Raw genomic sequence first — 14663 nt, 5'->3', positions numbered from 1 at the left:
CAGACGTTCATTGAACAACTCAAAGTCTAGCCGCTCCACTTTTTTTTTCTCCCTCTTTGAATCCAATTCTACACATACTTACAGCGTGTCAATACAGACAAATCCAGACAGAGTTGAACTTGCTGCGGCTAAGCCAGGTTGTTCAAACCTGTTGGTACAGACGTATCTTGATGCATGTGTAGAGCACGCACTTACCCAAGGAGCTGCATGGAAGCCAAAGTTGCTCAGTGAGCAGCATGAACTGCACGTGAGATATGATTAGTGCTGATACAGCTCCAGCAGATTAAGTAATACTAAATCCACAGCCTTGTCAACCTGTGAAGAGAAACAGAAAACCATGGAAAGTGGTGTATTTTCTTACATACCAACTGCTTCTGCCCGCAAGCAGCAGCCAGTGCCAACATTCACCATCAACTTATGAGCCACCAGTTTACTGAACACACTCAAAAATCGAGTCATTCTCTACCCTTAAATTCCAGCTCAGAACAAGCAATGAAATCACCTGTTACGGTTTTAGACACCATTTTCTTTCAAGCTTGTTTACTGTTACAGAAGGCTACAGCAGTTTTCTTCCAACCACCCTACGTTTTGGCAAGCTTTATCCACCCTAGAACCTCCAATATGTATCTCCAAGTGCTAAACGACGTCAGAGTTTGTAGACAAACCCCACGTATTGCCCCACCCTGACAATAAATGAAAACTGCACAAGTCCACTTTCTGTCTTTCCCCCCACAATACTTGCACCCACAAAGTAACTTGTCAAAAAAAAAAATAAATCACTTTTCTACTCATGTTGTACCCAGGGAACTAGGCACAAAGACTTGCTCGTCTGGGGTCCTCTGGTTCTAGCCCGAGGGACGCAGACCTACCCTCCTGCTTTTTACAGCCTGTCAGCTTTGAAAGCAGCCATGTGCTAAGTCAAAATCAATTTTCCCCTTTGAGTAAATTCCTCAGGACCAGCATTCCAGCGGCGTTAGAAAGGCTGTTCCTAACGCTCTTAAAAGCGAGTTTAAGCTCAGTGTGAGAGAAAAGCTTTATTCTTCCCCTCGTAAAAATGACCTCACCAAAAGACCAAACAAAAAGGGGGTGGGGGGGTATGAGTTTGGTTCACAAACTTGCCAGGAGTCCCAAGGACAATAAACAAGCGTGAGCCGGCTCGTACGTAAAGGGGAAAATCTCTTCAGCTCCCTGACATGTCTTTTGTTAACTTCCCGTAATTACTTCTTTGGCACGACCAAGCCTTGGGCGCTCAAAACACCAGCCCGAAGAGTCAGCTCTCACAGCTGTGAAGCAGGACTTTTAAAAACGACCATCACAGAAAAAAAAAAAAAAAAGTAATATTTTTTTGAAAAAAATAAAAAAATCGCTCTCACACGCCACCTATGAGTCACCGCTCCCTCCAGAGACACAACTCGGCTCTCAGCGTTAAAAATACCCGAGCCTTTTCCTTCCGCGCTCCTACCGTACGGGGAAGGAGGGAGGGAGGGAGGGGAAGGGCGGCGGAGCGCTGCCCCCATAGCCCCCCGGCACCGAAGGGGGACAAAATGGAGGCGGCGGGAACGGGGCTCGAAGGGCGCGCACCCCCCCCCCCTTCCCTCCACACACAGCGGCCAGCGGAGGGCGGTTGGCGGGTAACGGCCGGTAACGGCGGGTAACGGCCGGTAACGGCCCGGCGCTGCCCTGAGGTACCGCAGCCCCCCCGGCCGGCCACCAGCCACCAGCCCAGCCCGGGGAGAGCCGCCAGCCCCGCGGCGGGGCCCCGTTGACTGCAATCGCTCAAGAGCCGCACGTGTCCCCCGTTCAGGATGTAACAGCTGTTTTATCTCCGGCTAGGTCGCTGTAATTACGCTATATAAAAATAGTTACGAGGTGCCGGGGAGGGCTCGCTGTTAAAAAGCGCCGTCGCTTCCTCTTCTGCCGTGAATGCGCGTTTGTGTGGACGGCCGAGCCGGAGGGCGGGGGGGGGGGGAAGCGAGCCCTGTTTTCGCCGTAGGAATTTATTATTTCATCAGCCGCTTAAAGCGCTCGCTCCCAGCCCGACATGCCTGCCCCTGCGCCTCCTCGCTCACAAACAAGCGAGCACGTGGCTGCGCGGCACTAAAACAAACACACGCACTGCCCTGCACAAAAACACACCACATCCGCACGCCTTTTTTTTTTAATTTAAAGGTATGACGGCTTGTTTTATTTTTCACACTAACTCCCCCCGTACGCAGCCCCCCCCCCCCCCCCCCGGAGTTTCGCCTTCGGGGGTGCGGGCGAGCGGCGTGAGCAGAGCTGGCGCTGCGGGGCCGAGGGCTCCCGCATTTCTCTCGTCTGGGAGAGAAAATAAACTGTTGCTGCACCACGTGCTGGCAGCGATGAGTCAAGCTGTGAGACTTTTCTTTCAAGCCGTGAGCATGTGTCACGGCAAGATCCAGCGGGCCGGGAGGGGGGGGAGAAGAAAAAAAAAAGGGGGTGGGGGGGAAGAAAACAACCACCTTTTGTAAAAATAACCCCAGAAAGGGGACGCGCCTTGGCAGGGAGGGGGGCTCCTGCTCCTGCCGTACACACTCTCCTTTCTTCTCCTCTCTATTCACGCGCAGGAGTGGGTGGTTCATCCGGCAGCAACAGGAGGAGGCTAGTCAAGGGCAGCTGTCAAAATCTCCCCCCCCCTCCCGCTCCTCGCCCCCTTCTCCTTCCAGTTTAACGATCAAACGGCTGCCTGGAAGAAAGGGAGGCACGGAGGGCTGCGTGCGGGTGCGGGGGGACCCCCCCTCGGCCCTCCCCTCCCGCCTGGCGGAGCCGCAGCAGCCGGCAGGGGAGGAGAGAGGCGGCCGGGAGGAGGAGGAGGAGGAGGAGGCAGCGCCGCGAGTGCTCGCGTAGCTCCGGGTTACTCTTACTCACTGCTGGAAGGTGGGGGAGGGTGCACTCGTGTACCTTTTCCTCCCGTGCCTTTTCTCACTTTACCAAGCTGGGGCCAATCACCGCCAGAAAGGAACAAAGGGACGGGGGGAGGGAAGCCCACCCCGGCCACAGCCGCCGCCAGCGAGCCCCCGGGGAGGCAGAGCCCCGCGGCTCCCGCTGACAGCACCGAGGACCCGGCCCGGGCGCCTGGCACCGAGCTCCTCGCCTGCTGCTGTTGCTGCTTCGTCGTCCTCCTCCTCCTCCTCCTCGCCGAGTTTAAAAGGGGAGCAGCGGCCGGCCGGCAGAAACTTGGCTCAGCGGGCGGCTGCGCGGCGAGTCCGGCGGCAGCGGCGGCTCGGTCCTCGCCGTCAAGATGAAAAGTAAAAAAGGTACCTGCCTGCGGGGAGAGAGGGGGGGACCCCGCGCCCCTTCCCCCGGCGGGGGCAGCCGTGCTCGGTGGGCTGCCGAGCGGGACGGAGCCCCTCTGCCCCCCACCCCCGGACCCCCTCTGCCCCCCGGGGCCGCCCTCGTCCCGTCGCGGGCCGGGCTCGGTGCCGGGCTCGCAGCCCCACGCGGCTGCTGCCGGCGGCTGTCACAAGCCTGCTCCGCCGCCCGCTCCGTGCCGCGGCCAAGTTTTGTGCCCCTTCCCCGGCCGCCTCTCGGCGGTCTGGGCTGAGCTTAGGGGCTCGGATCGGCTCGGCACGGCTCGGCTCGGAGCGGGGCAGGCTCTGCCGGTCTTTGTCTGCAGCGTTGGGACGAGGGGCTGCGGGAACTTGCTGCTTTCTTCTGCCTTTACATCCCTTAAAAGAGGGCGAAGAAGTACAAAACTTTGCACGCGGTTAGGGTTAAAAGGAGGAGGAAGACGCACATACACCCCCCCCCACCCCCCTTTGCAAAAACGAGGCTCTCTGGGTTTTCTTTGTGCTGTTTACGAAAACTTTGCATCGTGCTGCCCCTTCCCCTGCGCTGCCCTCAGCGCCCTGGGACCGCGCTTTGGGGCCGGGGGGAGGCTGGCAGCGAGCGGCTGCCCCACGGCTGTGATTCACCGCCTTCGGGTGTGCTCCCAAAGCGCTCCCAGGCCACCAAGTGCCCCGTGGCGGAGGGCCGGGAGGGGGGACCAGGTCGCTGCCCCGCACTCAGGCTCTTTTCCCCCACCGCTCCTTGTTGATGCCCCCGGAGCGGGCAGCCCATACGTGCAGGGCGATCCCCGCGGGGTGCTGGAAACGAGGTGCCCCCCCCGGAGGGTTTGTAGCCCTGGCGAGCGGCTTGGGGCTTGCACACAAAGGGAATGGGGCCACAAAGGCGCCCCCACTCTGCTCTTCCTTGGGGTGCCCAGCCCCGCTGTCCGCACCTGGAGGCACCCCCTTCGGGGGTCTCCGCCTGGGACCCTTAACCCCGCTGCAAGCAGCGATCTTTATTTTTTTATTTTTTTTTTTTTGTTGCGTGGTCTCACTGAATTAATTCAGCCCGGTTATTTTTAGGACATTCCTATGCTCCCTATTTGCACAGCAGTGGTGAGCTGGTTTCCTGTCTGCTGTTGCTTCCATTGTTCAGACTTCTCTCCCCGAGGGCAGCTGCTGGTTGCTGAAATACCAAAACTCCCTGCACTTTCGGCTGTTGTTCTTGCCACCCCCGAAATAAATGTGTGTGAAAAGTGCTGACGTCGTTTCTAGGTATGCGTGTGTGTGTGTGTGTAGGTCTTTGTGTGCGAGAGAGGGAGGCAGAGCTCCGCTCCCAGGGCTGCGGGTTTGGGGCTGGAACAATGGAAACCACGCAAGGTGACGGGCCCGGGGGGCTCCCGAGTGGGGCAGGGGGCCAGGGGCTTGCCTGGCAGAAAGGGAAAGGCGAGGGGACGGGGATGGAAACTTTCAACCAGGCGTTGGGGCTAGGGTGCCTTTGTTTTGTTCAAGGTTAGGCTTGTAGTTGTTTGGCACCTCCTGGCATTCGGGGCTGGCTCAAGAAGTTTCAAAGAATGACTTTGTTTCAGATTCCTTGCTCGCAGTCCTAGAAAAATCCTGTTTAAAGGAAAAAAAAATGTATAGCGTAGCCAAGTCTGGCTGGTTTAGAAGCAACAGAGCTCAAGCTGTGAAATGCAGAGGAAAACAAATAAGCTGGTTCCTCACTTGTGAAACATACTCAAAGGAAAAGTTTTGTTTTTTTTTTTTTTCTTCAGTGGAAATTCCCTTATGCATTCCGTAATTCTTGGTTGCTTATGAATAATTCTAAACTAATTTACTTTTGTTGGGCTTTAACTTCACGTTAAACTTTAGTTCGCTTTTTTTTTTTTTTTTTTTCCTTTATCAGCCCGTGGGTTAAAACCCCGAGGACTGTTCTGTGGATGGTTTCATTTACAAATAATAACCTGATAGCAATCACACGGAACACACTCAGCTTGTTAATGAGCTGATTTAGAATACCGCCTTGCAAAGGCACAGGCGTACGTTCAAGTTTATACATGTGAGGAATCCTACTGAACTCGGTTACGACAGGATCGGGGCCTTAGATGGGAGCTAGTTCTGCTTATCCGTCCTCATAAAAATCCACCTTAAGTTCACAAAGCACCGACGGGGAGGGGTGGGAGCCTTTCCCGAAGGTGATCTTTGTCGGTTCCCTCTCTGGAGGGCAGAGATTGTTTCTTGTGGTATACTTTGTCCTGTTTTGAATAGCAATTGGCCTGTGCCACTTCCTCCGCGAGGCTCTTCCTCGACACAATGGGATGGTGGTGGGTTTCTTCCTGGTAGCCTGGATTTTTAGTTTGCTAACTCCCGTTTCATCTGCCTCAGCCTCTCCAAATGCTTTGCCCTCCCCCTCGAGTGTTTCAGCGTGCCTTCTTAGGGAGCAGTAGTTCATTTTGAAACCAGTTTCAGTCGTCGCCGTACTTTTTCCCAAGCTGTTCACGGCTGGGTGTGGGGCTCGGGATCGTGCGCGGGACCCTGGGTGTAATGTGCCCTGAGCTGATTACAGGAGGACCCGTAAAGTCTCCTGCCTGCGATGCCATGCAGCGCGGCGTTCAGTCGTGTATATGACTGCAGCTGGGAAGCCGGGAGGATAAAGTAATTTATTAAGGAGGGATGCTGATCGTGCAGTCCGTGAGCCATTAGTGGCACGGACCGCTTGTCTGTGGCAGCGGAGACCTGGGGCTGGGACCTCTGCGAGCGAACTCGTGCTGCTTTGGTTTAGTCATATAAAAACAGCTCTTCTGTTTAGATTAAACATGTTTAGGAGAGGACGGAGCGTAACCTGATGCTAGCCTGCTTTTCAGATGACATAAATTAGGAGGTCAGCTGGGGCTACTCGGCGTGTCCGCGGGCCTTTAGTCTGGGTGTAAATAACAGTAAGCCAATGGTCCAGTGGTGGAGCCCGGCCAGAAACCTTTTCAGTTGGGCCCTGTTAAAACAGGAAACCAGCAACGAATAGCCTGATTACTAACACGGAGGAAAAACAAAGCTGGGTTGTAATCAGCAGGAATGCTTTAATGAAAACAGAGCCTTGACAGCAACAACGTGGCTCCCGCTCTAGTAAAAAAAAAAAAAAAAAAAAAAAATATCAGCTGGGGCCGTGCGAGATTTGTAGCCAGGACTTCCTGTCGCTGCGCCGCACGGGAGTATCTGCGAGCGGTTCAGAGGGCTGCTGCTCTATTTAAATGAGGAGAAGTTGTAACGCTGGGTTTCCTGCTGAACCCGAACCTGCTCCGTGTCACCAGCTCACCCTGTCAATTAATGTGACACGCCGAGCAAGCCGGTCAAAGGGCAGCTCCGCCGTTGACTCATTCCTTGCTAGGTAAGCTACGGTTAGTCAGACAGACGGCAGCTTTTACTTCAGAAGTGCCGAGGCTGAAGATCGTGTTTGCAAAACACAGAGAGCTTTTCATGCTGCTGGCTTCCAGGCAGTTGCTTTGCCACTTTTTCGGGTGGAAAAGAGCAACAGTTTTGTACCGAGTTTTGCTGCCGAGGCAGTTTTCTCTAAGTCAGCGAAGCTCCAGTGGAGTGCTTCGGCTGCGGGCTAGGTCCTGGAGAGGTCATGCCAAGTGGGGTGGTGATGCATGGCTGGAGGACTTCTCGTTACGCCACGTAAATATGGCTCACAAACTGCTAGACACCTCATTTTCTCTCAGGAGTAGTTTCTTGGCTCCTCTCCCTTCTTACTTCCAGTCTTCACTGTTTGCCTGTCCCTGTCTTCCAAAGTCCTGCCTGTTAAATTCAAACACAAACAAAAAACCCAACCCACTGAAGTGCTGCAACGCTTCTAGTTTCAGACAAACAAGAACAGCGCATTTGAAAACAGTTGTCTGAATAATCCAGGCTAGTTTTAGCTAGTTTTAGCACTCGATTTAGAAGCTGCTTTGCAGAGCCATCACGTTGTCTGTGAGTGATCTTTGTTCCAAGAAGTGCTCCAGGATCCCATTGTGCAAGGCATGTTCTCAGGTTAGATTGCAAGCATGACAGCACTTTGCATGAGGCTATTACCAGTAGAAAAGAGTTTGCCCAGAATCATTTAAAGCAAACTTGACATACTTTCTACGTGAATTAAGAACCTGTTTACATAATTTGGGGGTTTATCTTGTGTTGGGCATTTAAATATTTTCCTATTGTTCCTGCTCCACGACTGGATAATTTGTGGCAAATCATCCCAGGAAAAATACGTTATGTCAGTTTGGTGTTTGTCAGTTCTGTAAATCAGCAACTGAGAGAATGAAAACAATACTGAGTTACTGAAGTAACCATGCCAGACACTTTGCAGATTGATCATCCTACTGGGAATCCTTGCATGTCAAAAATATGCATTGAAATCTGGACAACTTAAACTAAATGTAATGATTCTGAAGCTACTCGTAAATAGGAGGAAGAAAGAATAATTCACCATGTCAGCACCGGCTGCAGTTTGAAAGTGGGGGGGAGAGGTCCTTCCCCCACACACATCGGGAAGTGTGGAGCAAAACTTTCACATACAGCCCCTCTCCTTTTATTTTCCTTTCCTTTTTTCTTTTTTAATAGCTTCATATAGTTTCACACTTTCACAGGCACATGGGTTATATTTCAGGGCTGACTTTCTTTCCTTAAACAGAACCTTTGAATTATGGGTAGTTGCCCACATAAAATTTTGACTTCTGACATTTAACTCGGTTTTACTATTAGTGTTTTCAGTTTTGCTGTTATGAATGAGCAAGTTCCTTCTTCCTCCCCCTTCCACCCTCCTCAACATGAAATGCAAGTTTGAAACAAAGCTTATTATGGGCTTCTTGTACATTTTTTTTACATGTGTGGTATCTTATATAGATTTATATGTGGTTTTATAAGATTTCAAAGTTATTGGTCAGCTTTACCTGGTGAGTATTTAAAGTTTTCTGTGTATTTTGAAGTACAACTTGTTTCATCAGTGACTTACATATCCTATACCAAAGGAGTAGAATTGTAGTCTTCTTAGCTATTGGCTGTTAAATACTTTTATTTACTTTATTTTCTTAACATAGCTTCAAGTAGTGAAGCAGTAAATAGTGGTGCGTATATAGAAAGCAATAATCAATTTCTGAAATTCTTTCTTTGTGTTGTGAAAGAAAAAGGCATGCAGTTAACTTGTAAATCTGGAGACTGTAATAAGTGTAGCACAGAACATGCACTTCCACAGGTTGAAATATGAAATGAAAACCCTGAAGTTGGGGGGAAAAATAAAGAGGATGCAGTCAAAGTGGTACATTACATTTTTATTTTTAAATAATTGAACTCGTGTATGAAAGAACTGCAATTAAATTTCTAAAGTCCAGATTTGGTTATAGTAGTGGACTTTTACCTGAGTTTAGGCACCTGGTTCTTTCCTTTTCCTGCACTTTTTTTTTTTTTTTTTAATGAAAGTCCACGTGAGGATGGAGGCAGTTGCAATTCTCCCTTTTTTCTTTTCTTGCTCCATTAGTTGTTATAAATAGTTCTGGAATGAACTATTAATTTATAAAAGTCTGCAAGCCCTTTCTCCCATGAGGGAAGCATCAGCGTTTTAAGGAGTAATTAAATAACCCATCACTTGAATTGGGTGTATGGTTTTTCAGTTTTTGTCTGTTGGTCCTTTGCCCAGTCACTGGTTATCCTTCAAGAGAAGAGTGTTGGATGCATACCACAGCAAGCAAATTTGGACAATATTGGCATTAGATAGAAGCTATCTGATAACATGCAGCAGATAAAAGGTTGCTAAGGGAACAAGAAAATGAGGGTTTACAGAGAATTCCCTTAGGAATGTCGCATTGGTACTACTTTTTGTTCAACTGACAGAAAAGCTACAGCTTGACAAGTTAACGCTACAGGATAAATCCCCTGTAAAGGCTGTGCCATGATTGATGGTAAAGGTGGTTAGTTAACGTAATAAGAAGTGTCTGAAACATAAAATGCTGGAGCTAAATAGTTTACTGGGGTAGGAGGCTGATGGCGCTTGCCTTTTTGTAATTGCAGGTGTAGTTGCAATATCAGGCAGCGAAACAGAGGATGATGACACTATGGATGTCCCCCTGGATCTTTCCTCATCTGCTGGCTCAGGCAAACGGAGGAGACGTGGCAACCTGCCCAAGGAGTCTGTCCAGATTCTTCGGGACTGGCTATATGAGCACCGATACAATGCTTATCCTTCAGAGCAAGAAAAAGTGCTGTTATCCCGGCAAACACACCTTTCCACACTACAGGTATTCAAATAAAGCAGTCCTTTTAGTTTTGTTTAAAGGAGCTGTTTTCTTATTAATTTACCTGTTGTCTAGTCAGTGATGTAAGTATTTATACTCTGTGACGTTTCCTTTTGTTTTTAATCAGTACTCTTCTCCTGACAGTTGTAAGGAGAAATACAGATGAATTGTGTGTTACGGTGATCTTTGTTTACTGGGAATAAAATCAGTTACTTGGGAGAACAGACAGTCATGAATTCGAACATGAATGCTAATTTTCGCAAAATTGGGGCCAAAAAGACATAAAGTGTCTGTATAAGGTAATTTATTGTGAGGAGAAGGGATTAATTTGTCAACAGAGGTTTTATGGTGATCGATGCACAGCTGAGTATATAACTCCTCGCTTCTAAAACTGCAACTTGAGGCTCATTCCTGTAGAACAAGAATATTTATAATTATGTGCGTGATGACTTCCAAGTAAGATCAGTGGAACAACCTGTATGGATAGAGCTGCTCAAGTGCATTAGCATGGGTGCGATCAGGCTTTTATGTGGTTGGTTTTGGATTCTCACCTTGAGGCTATACCGTTGGCAACTGTGAGGTCCCTGGACATCCTTGTCTTCCGTGATCTCCTTTGGTGGAAGAGCTGTGAGCAATTGCCACTTTCCACCTGGTGAGAAGGTCGTTGAGGAGGACTTGTGCAAGTCCTGGTTTGGAGTGATGCTAAATATAGAGTGCTTGTGTTGGCTTCTGGGCTTTATTTTTTTCCAGATTAGTTCGTTAGTACAAATTCTGTAATTGGCTGTGAAGTAAAATTTCCTTTGTGTAACATCATAAAGAAAACCTTCATGTAGTAAACACAAAAAAGACGTTAAACTATAAACTATCCTGTATCGCCCAGGAAACTGGTTTGATATTTAAACAAGGACAAACTTAAATGAGGTAATTCATGTTATGTCTGTCGACACAGTCAGTTGAACAAGGAAAATCAGTAACTATTTGTGGGAGGAGTGGCCCTCTTCAGAGAGAAAAGGTTTTCCTGTTGTTAATTAACCTAAGCGCTGGGAACAATGGCTAATAGATTAATGTGTGTGCCCAGAGTTAAAAGGTAAACCTCTGGGCTGAGGCTGGCCGTCTTCAGATGTCCTGGGGCTTTCCGCAGAAGGAGTGGGGAGCTGGGGGTAGAGCGGGGACAAGGGAAAGGCCTTAGCCAGGCGTGTCAGAGCTTGTCCCATGGCCTCCTTTGTTCTGCGGTTGAGGAAACTGCTCAAACTGCTGGGAGGGAGTCATTAATCTAACCCAACGACTCTAGTGGCACATAGTTGGAAGTGAATGAAGGTAGAAATTAAGATGTCCTTGTATTCCCAGGTCTGCAACTGGTTTATCAATGCACGCCGCAGGCTCCTACCTGACATGCTGAGGAAGGATGGCAAAGACCCAAACCAGTTCACCATCTCGCGGCGAGGGACCAAGCTTCCCGAGGGCGGCCTGGTGGAGTCCTCCATGAGCACAAAGACCTTCATTCCCCTGCTGGAGGAGAGCGCCTTCCTTCCCGCCGCCGCCGCGCTCAGCAAGACTGTGTCCTCATCCAAGCCTGCGTCCCCGGGATCGGTCCTGGCTCGGCCCTCGGTGATTTGCCACACAACTGTGACTGCATTGAAAGATGCCCCTTTCCATTTTTGCCAGCCGGCTGATGTAGGCCAGACCACGGACCTGCAGCAGCCCCCAGCCAACGCCTTCACAGACAGCTCCCTCTCCTACCATGAGGACGCCTCTAAACTGGGACCTGGTGCGAACGCGCAAAGTGGGCTCTTTAACACTCCTCCTCCAACCCCACCAGACCTTAACCAGGATTTCAGTGGATTCCAGCTACTGGTGGATGTTGCACTCAAAAGGGCGGCAGAGATGGAGTTGCAGGCGAAACTTATGGCCTAAATCCCCTTCCCTCTCTTTCCCCATCTTTTTTTTTTTTTCCAGGCAGGGATCTAACAGCTGTGTGGTCATTGCCACCCACACGATATCAAGAGACTTAACTGCATTATTATTATTTTTTTTATTAATCTTATTTGCACAAGGGATTGCTGAAATGAAGCTTCCTGTCACTGAGATGGTCTTCAGTGGAATACGGTCATTCCAAGATTACAAACTTAAAGCTACTGTAGAAAGAAAGGATTGTGTGTGTTTTTTTTTTTTTTAATGTTTCCTTTGTAGGTTTTTCATAATGTGAGATGGTTCCCAAGATCATGTGATTTGTTTTTGTTTCTTTCAGACTGTGCAATATCTAGTAATGATATAGAGTCTTCTTATCATTCCCATGAGGAACAGAATATACCGACACGCTGTCTAAAGTAAATTTTCAATTTTTTTTAACAATACGAACTTTGGATGATTATGCTTTTTTTCCCATAATGTAATAAAATATTTTCTTTAAAAACGGATGCACACAGAGTATTTTGTTGAATACAAGCTTTGCAGAAAACACAGCTTTTCTCTTGAAATAAATTGAAGTGAGAAGTATTTTTGACCTCATACCGGCTTTGTTTGGTTTAGAGAATTACACTAGCAGTTTCTGTTAACCAGATGTTCAAAGGAATGCTGAAAAGTGGGCTCAAAGTACCTGACAGTGTTCTGCTGTGTTGACCTTTCTAATGGGGCCAAAGGGAGCTGTGTAGTCAACTAGCATTAAATTTCAGGGGGATGTCTTAGGCCCCTCTCAGAGTTTGAGGCTTTTTAGCTCCTAGAAATACCTGGGTGATGTGACAGCTCATGGGGACATACTCCTGAGGATGAAATAAGGAGGGCAGAAGAAGGGTTGGAGTCTTTGTGATACAGCTTCTAGACTTCAATGATGACAAATTTTGAGGGGGGCAAGAGGGGAGGTGTTACTTTTTCTTGGACTATCAATGGCAAGATTTCGACTTTAATTCTAGTAAATAGGAGAGGGTGAATATTAGGTTGAAAGCTGTGTTCTGGGAGCCAGGTCTTTGAGATACTTAAAACACCAAACAAGTAAGTGACAAAGATTTAGAAGGGATCCTTGCTGTATGTGGGTATATTCTGGTCAATGGATTCCAAGTTACTTTTCAGAAAAGGACTTTGGCTACTGAAAAATGTGAAGGCTTGCAGCTGGCATTTCACCTTTTCTGAATGTCAGTCACCCACCCTCATCCTTCTAACAGCAGTGAAATAAGAGATGTCTGGGGAGAAAAATCGGTTCCGGCTAATCCTTAAAAACAAGCCGGTTGTCTGCCTGGGTGACTGGGGGAGGGTTTTGTTAAGCAGGAGAGCTGGCAAATGTGGGGATATTTTTACGAGTAGAAGACTGCAATATGTATATTGTGATGTGTGTCTTTTGTTTGCTTTTGCTGTGGCCTTTATTGTCTGGTGGCAAAAAACTTTGGAGTACTGTTTTGGAGTTTTACTCAATTTATTCCTTCCTTAAACCTTCAATTTATTTATTTATTCAGTTTTTAAAAAAACAAAACTGGTTTACTCACGTCTGCACCAGCTTTAGTAACAACACAAGGTTGTCCTCATACGCTGTATGAATATAGAATCAGGTTCTGAATTGAAAAAAAAAATACTGAAATCTAGAAAAAATAGTTCTGAGCATAGCCAGACATGGTTGTAGACTTTGTCTTAAAGGAATACCATGTGAATCCAGAAAGAGCTGCAAGTCCCATCCCTTTGTCTAGACATAACGTGCTTCTAGACTACTTTTCTTGGAATACCTAGGCACATTTTTTTTTATTTTATTTATTTTTTTTTAATCAGAGTAGGCTTTTGTGCAACTATGGGGTCAGTGTTGAGGGAAAAGTGAGGGAAGTTGAAGAAATCCTTTTGTGGTATAGATGCTTGCTCTTAAAGGGTGCTAGACACCCAAAAATGGAGCGTCATCTTTGGTAAAGATTTGTAAGATGTTTTCTTGTCCACATGCAACAAAGAATTTATTGCAACACTCCTTATGCCCATGCCTCAGGCACTGGCTAAGAAAAAACAACCTCAAGCAAATATTTTTGCCATGTGTTTTTTTTTTCTTGTTGTTTTTTTTGTTGTTCAAAAGCAGGTTGCCAGTGTGCTGAGGGGTAAAAGTGGGGGACCAGATCATCAAAGGGCATTCTCAGAGATAATTACTCTGTACTATGGTATCTGAAATTTAAAAAAATCAGTGTTTTTTCGGGGGGGAGGGAAATTTGCTTGTTGAGCTGACCAGTTCTGTAGTTCCACCAGAACAGCTGCAAAAATGTAGATAGGATGAGGAAGAAAACCTTGCCATTCAAGTTTTTCATTTAAAGTAGTAAGCCTGTGGTCGCTGCTGGTATCGCTGCTGGTATCGTTCACCATTCTTCCACACAAAGTGACATTAGCGTAACAGAACCAAAGTCCTCCCCCTGCTATGAGTGCTGTATTTCCATTTTGCTGACACTTTTCCAGGGGATTTCACTTCTGACCGGTTTTGCCTTAGGCCTTTTTTTTTTTTTTTTTAAAGTTAGTTGTTGTGTTAAGGAGTTATCTAGGAGTTCAGCTGTAGTCATAAGCCTAACCCCTTTGGCTGAGTAGCACCTGGCACCCAGTGAAATGGCTTTTCTCTACCCTCAGGTGTTATTTAACTTGGAGGAAGAAAATGACTCATATTGAGTACCCACTAAAATAATATCAAAAGGCAGTTTCTGCTTTCCTGTAATCTAGCACTGATAGTTTTGGTTCAGGCTATTGAAGTTTGCCGGAATCTATTCTTTCAGAGCTGAAACTTGAAGTTAACTCCAGATAAAAATTATCGAAGGTAGATTTCGGACATCAGGCGGAGCTAGGATCCAGAATGAGCAGGAGTCCCGACAACTAACAAATCCAAGGCTGCCTGTGCCAGCCACTCATCCTCGTGAGAACAAAGGGAAAGTTTATTTCTGGAAGCTTGTTTGGCCATGGAATAGGAAAAGAAAAAAGTAGTGAAAAGAAATGGCAATGACAGTTCAGCTGTTTTTGCTGCAGCGATAAACTTAATTGCAAGGCGGCTATGTCAAAAACCAAGCTGTGCCTGCAAACGCCAGCTGGGAATGACTGGCGATGCGGGGCTGACACTGCCGTGCCGTGCTGGGGAGTGCGTGGCCGGGAAAAGCCTGAGTGACCTAGGAGGCAT

General features: G+C 47.9%; 1 protein-coding gene and 1 long non-coding RNA gene across 12 annotated transcripts in view; one reads left to right on the top strand and one right to left on the bottom strand.

Moving 5' to 3' along the window:
• The window catches only part of LOC308190487, a 29836-nt gene extending 27271 nt beyond the window's left edge, over positions 1-2565 (bottom strand). For 4 of the 8 annotated variants that reach the window (XR_013947236.1, XR_013947237.1, XR_013947238.1 and 1 more), the window contains exons 1-2: positions 1867-2449; positions 196-315 (exon numbers count right to left, since the gene is read on the bottom strand). This is a non-coding gene — a long non-coding RNA (uncharacterized lncRNA). Of the gene's footprint in view, positions 1-195; positions 316-1866; positions 2457-2480 lie in introns of those variants that run through there. The other 4 variants (XR_013947233.1, XR_013947234.1, XR_013947232.1 and 1 more) reach the window with 3 other exon arrangements.
• Positions 2566-2830: 265 nt separating this feature from the next.
• On the top strand, positions 2831-11960 carry TGIF1 (TGFB induced factor homeobox 1). Of its 4 annotated transcripts, none has more exons than XM_080581963.1 (3): positions 2831-3275; positions 9324-9550; positions 10895-11960. In XM_080581963.1, exons 1-3 carry the CDS (start codon positions 3260-3262, stop codon positions 11459-11461), a joined length of 810 nt encoding a protein of 269 aa, XP_080438089.1. In that variant the 5' UTR covers positions 2831-3259; the 3' UTR covers positions 11462-11960. The 4 variants fall into 4 exon arrangements, with proteins under 4 accessions (XP_080438089.1, XP_080438090.1, XP_080438088.1 ...); XM_080581964.1 differs by lacking the exon at positions 2831-3275 and adding an exon at positions 4412-4559; XM_080581962.1 differs by lacking the exon at positions 2831-3275 and adding an exon at positions 4555-4664.
• The last annotated feature ends 2703 nt before the right edge of the window (positions 11961-14663 follow it).

This window comes from Anser brachyrhynchus (assembly GCF_964034855.1).
Source record: "Anser brachyrhynchus genome assembly, chromosome: 2".
NCBI lineage: Eukaryota > Metazoa > Chordata > Aves > Anseriformes > Anatidae > Anser > Anser brachyrhynchus.
This window is presented reverse-complemented; position numbering and strand designations above follow the sequence as displayed.

Bases quoted from the DNA above. Each gene is read 5' to 3' on its own strand.
- TGIF1 (XM_080581962.1), top strand. From the start codon at position 4,562: ATGCGTGTGTGTGTGTGTGTAGGTCTTTGTGTGCGAGAGAGGGAGGCA. The intron at 4,665-9,323 runs GTGACGGGCCCG...TTGTAATTGCAG, and splicing joins AACAATGGAAACCACGCAAG to GTGTAGTTGCAATATCAGGC. The intron at 9,551-10,894 runs GTATTCAAATAA...TTGTATTCCCAG, and splicing joins CACACCTTTCCACACTACAG to GTCTGCAACTGGTTTATCAA.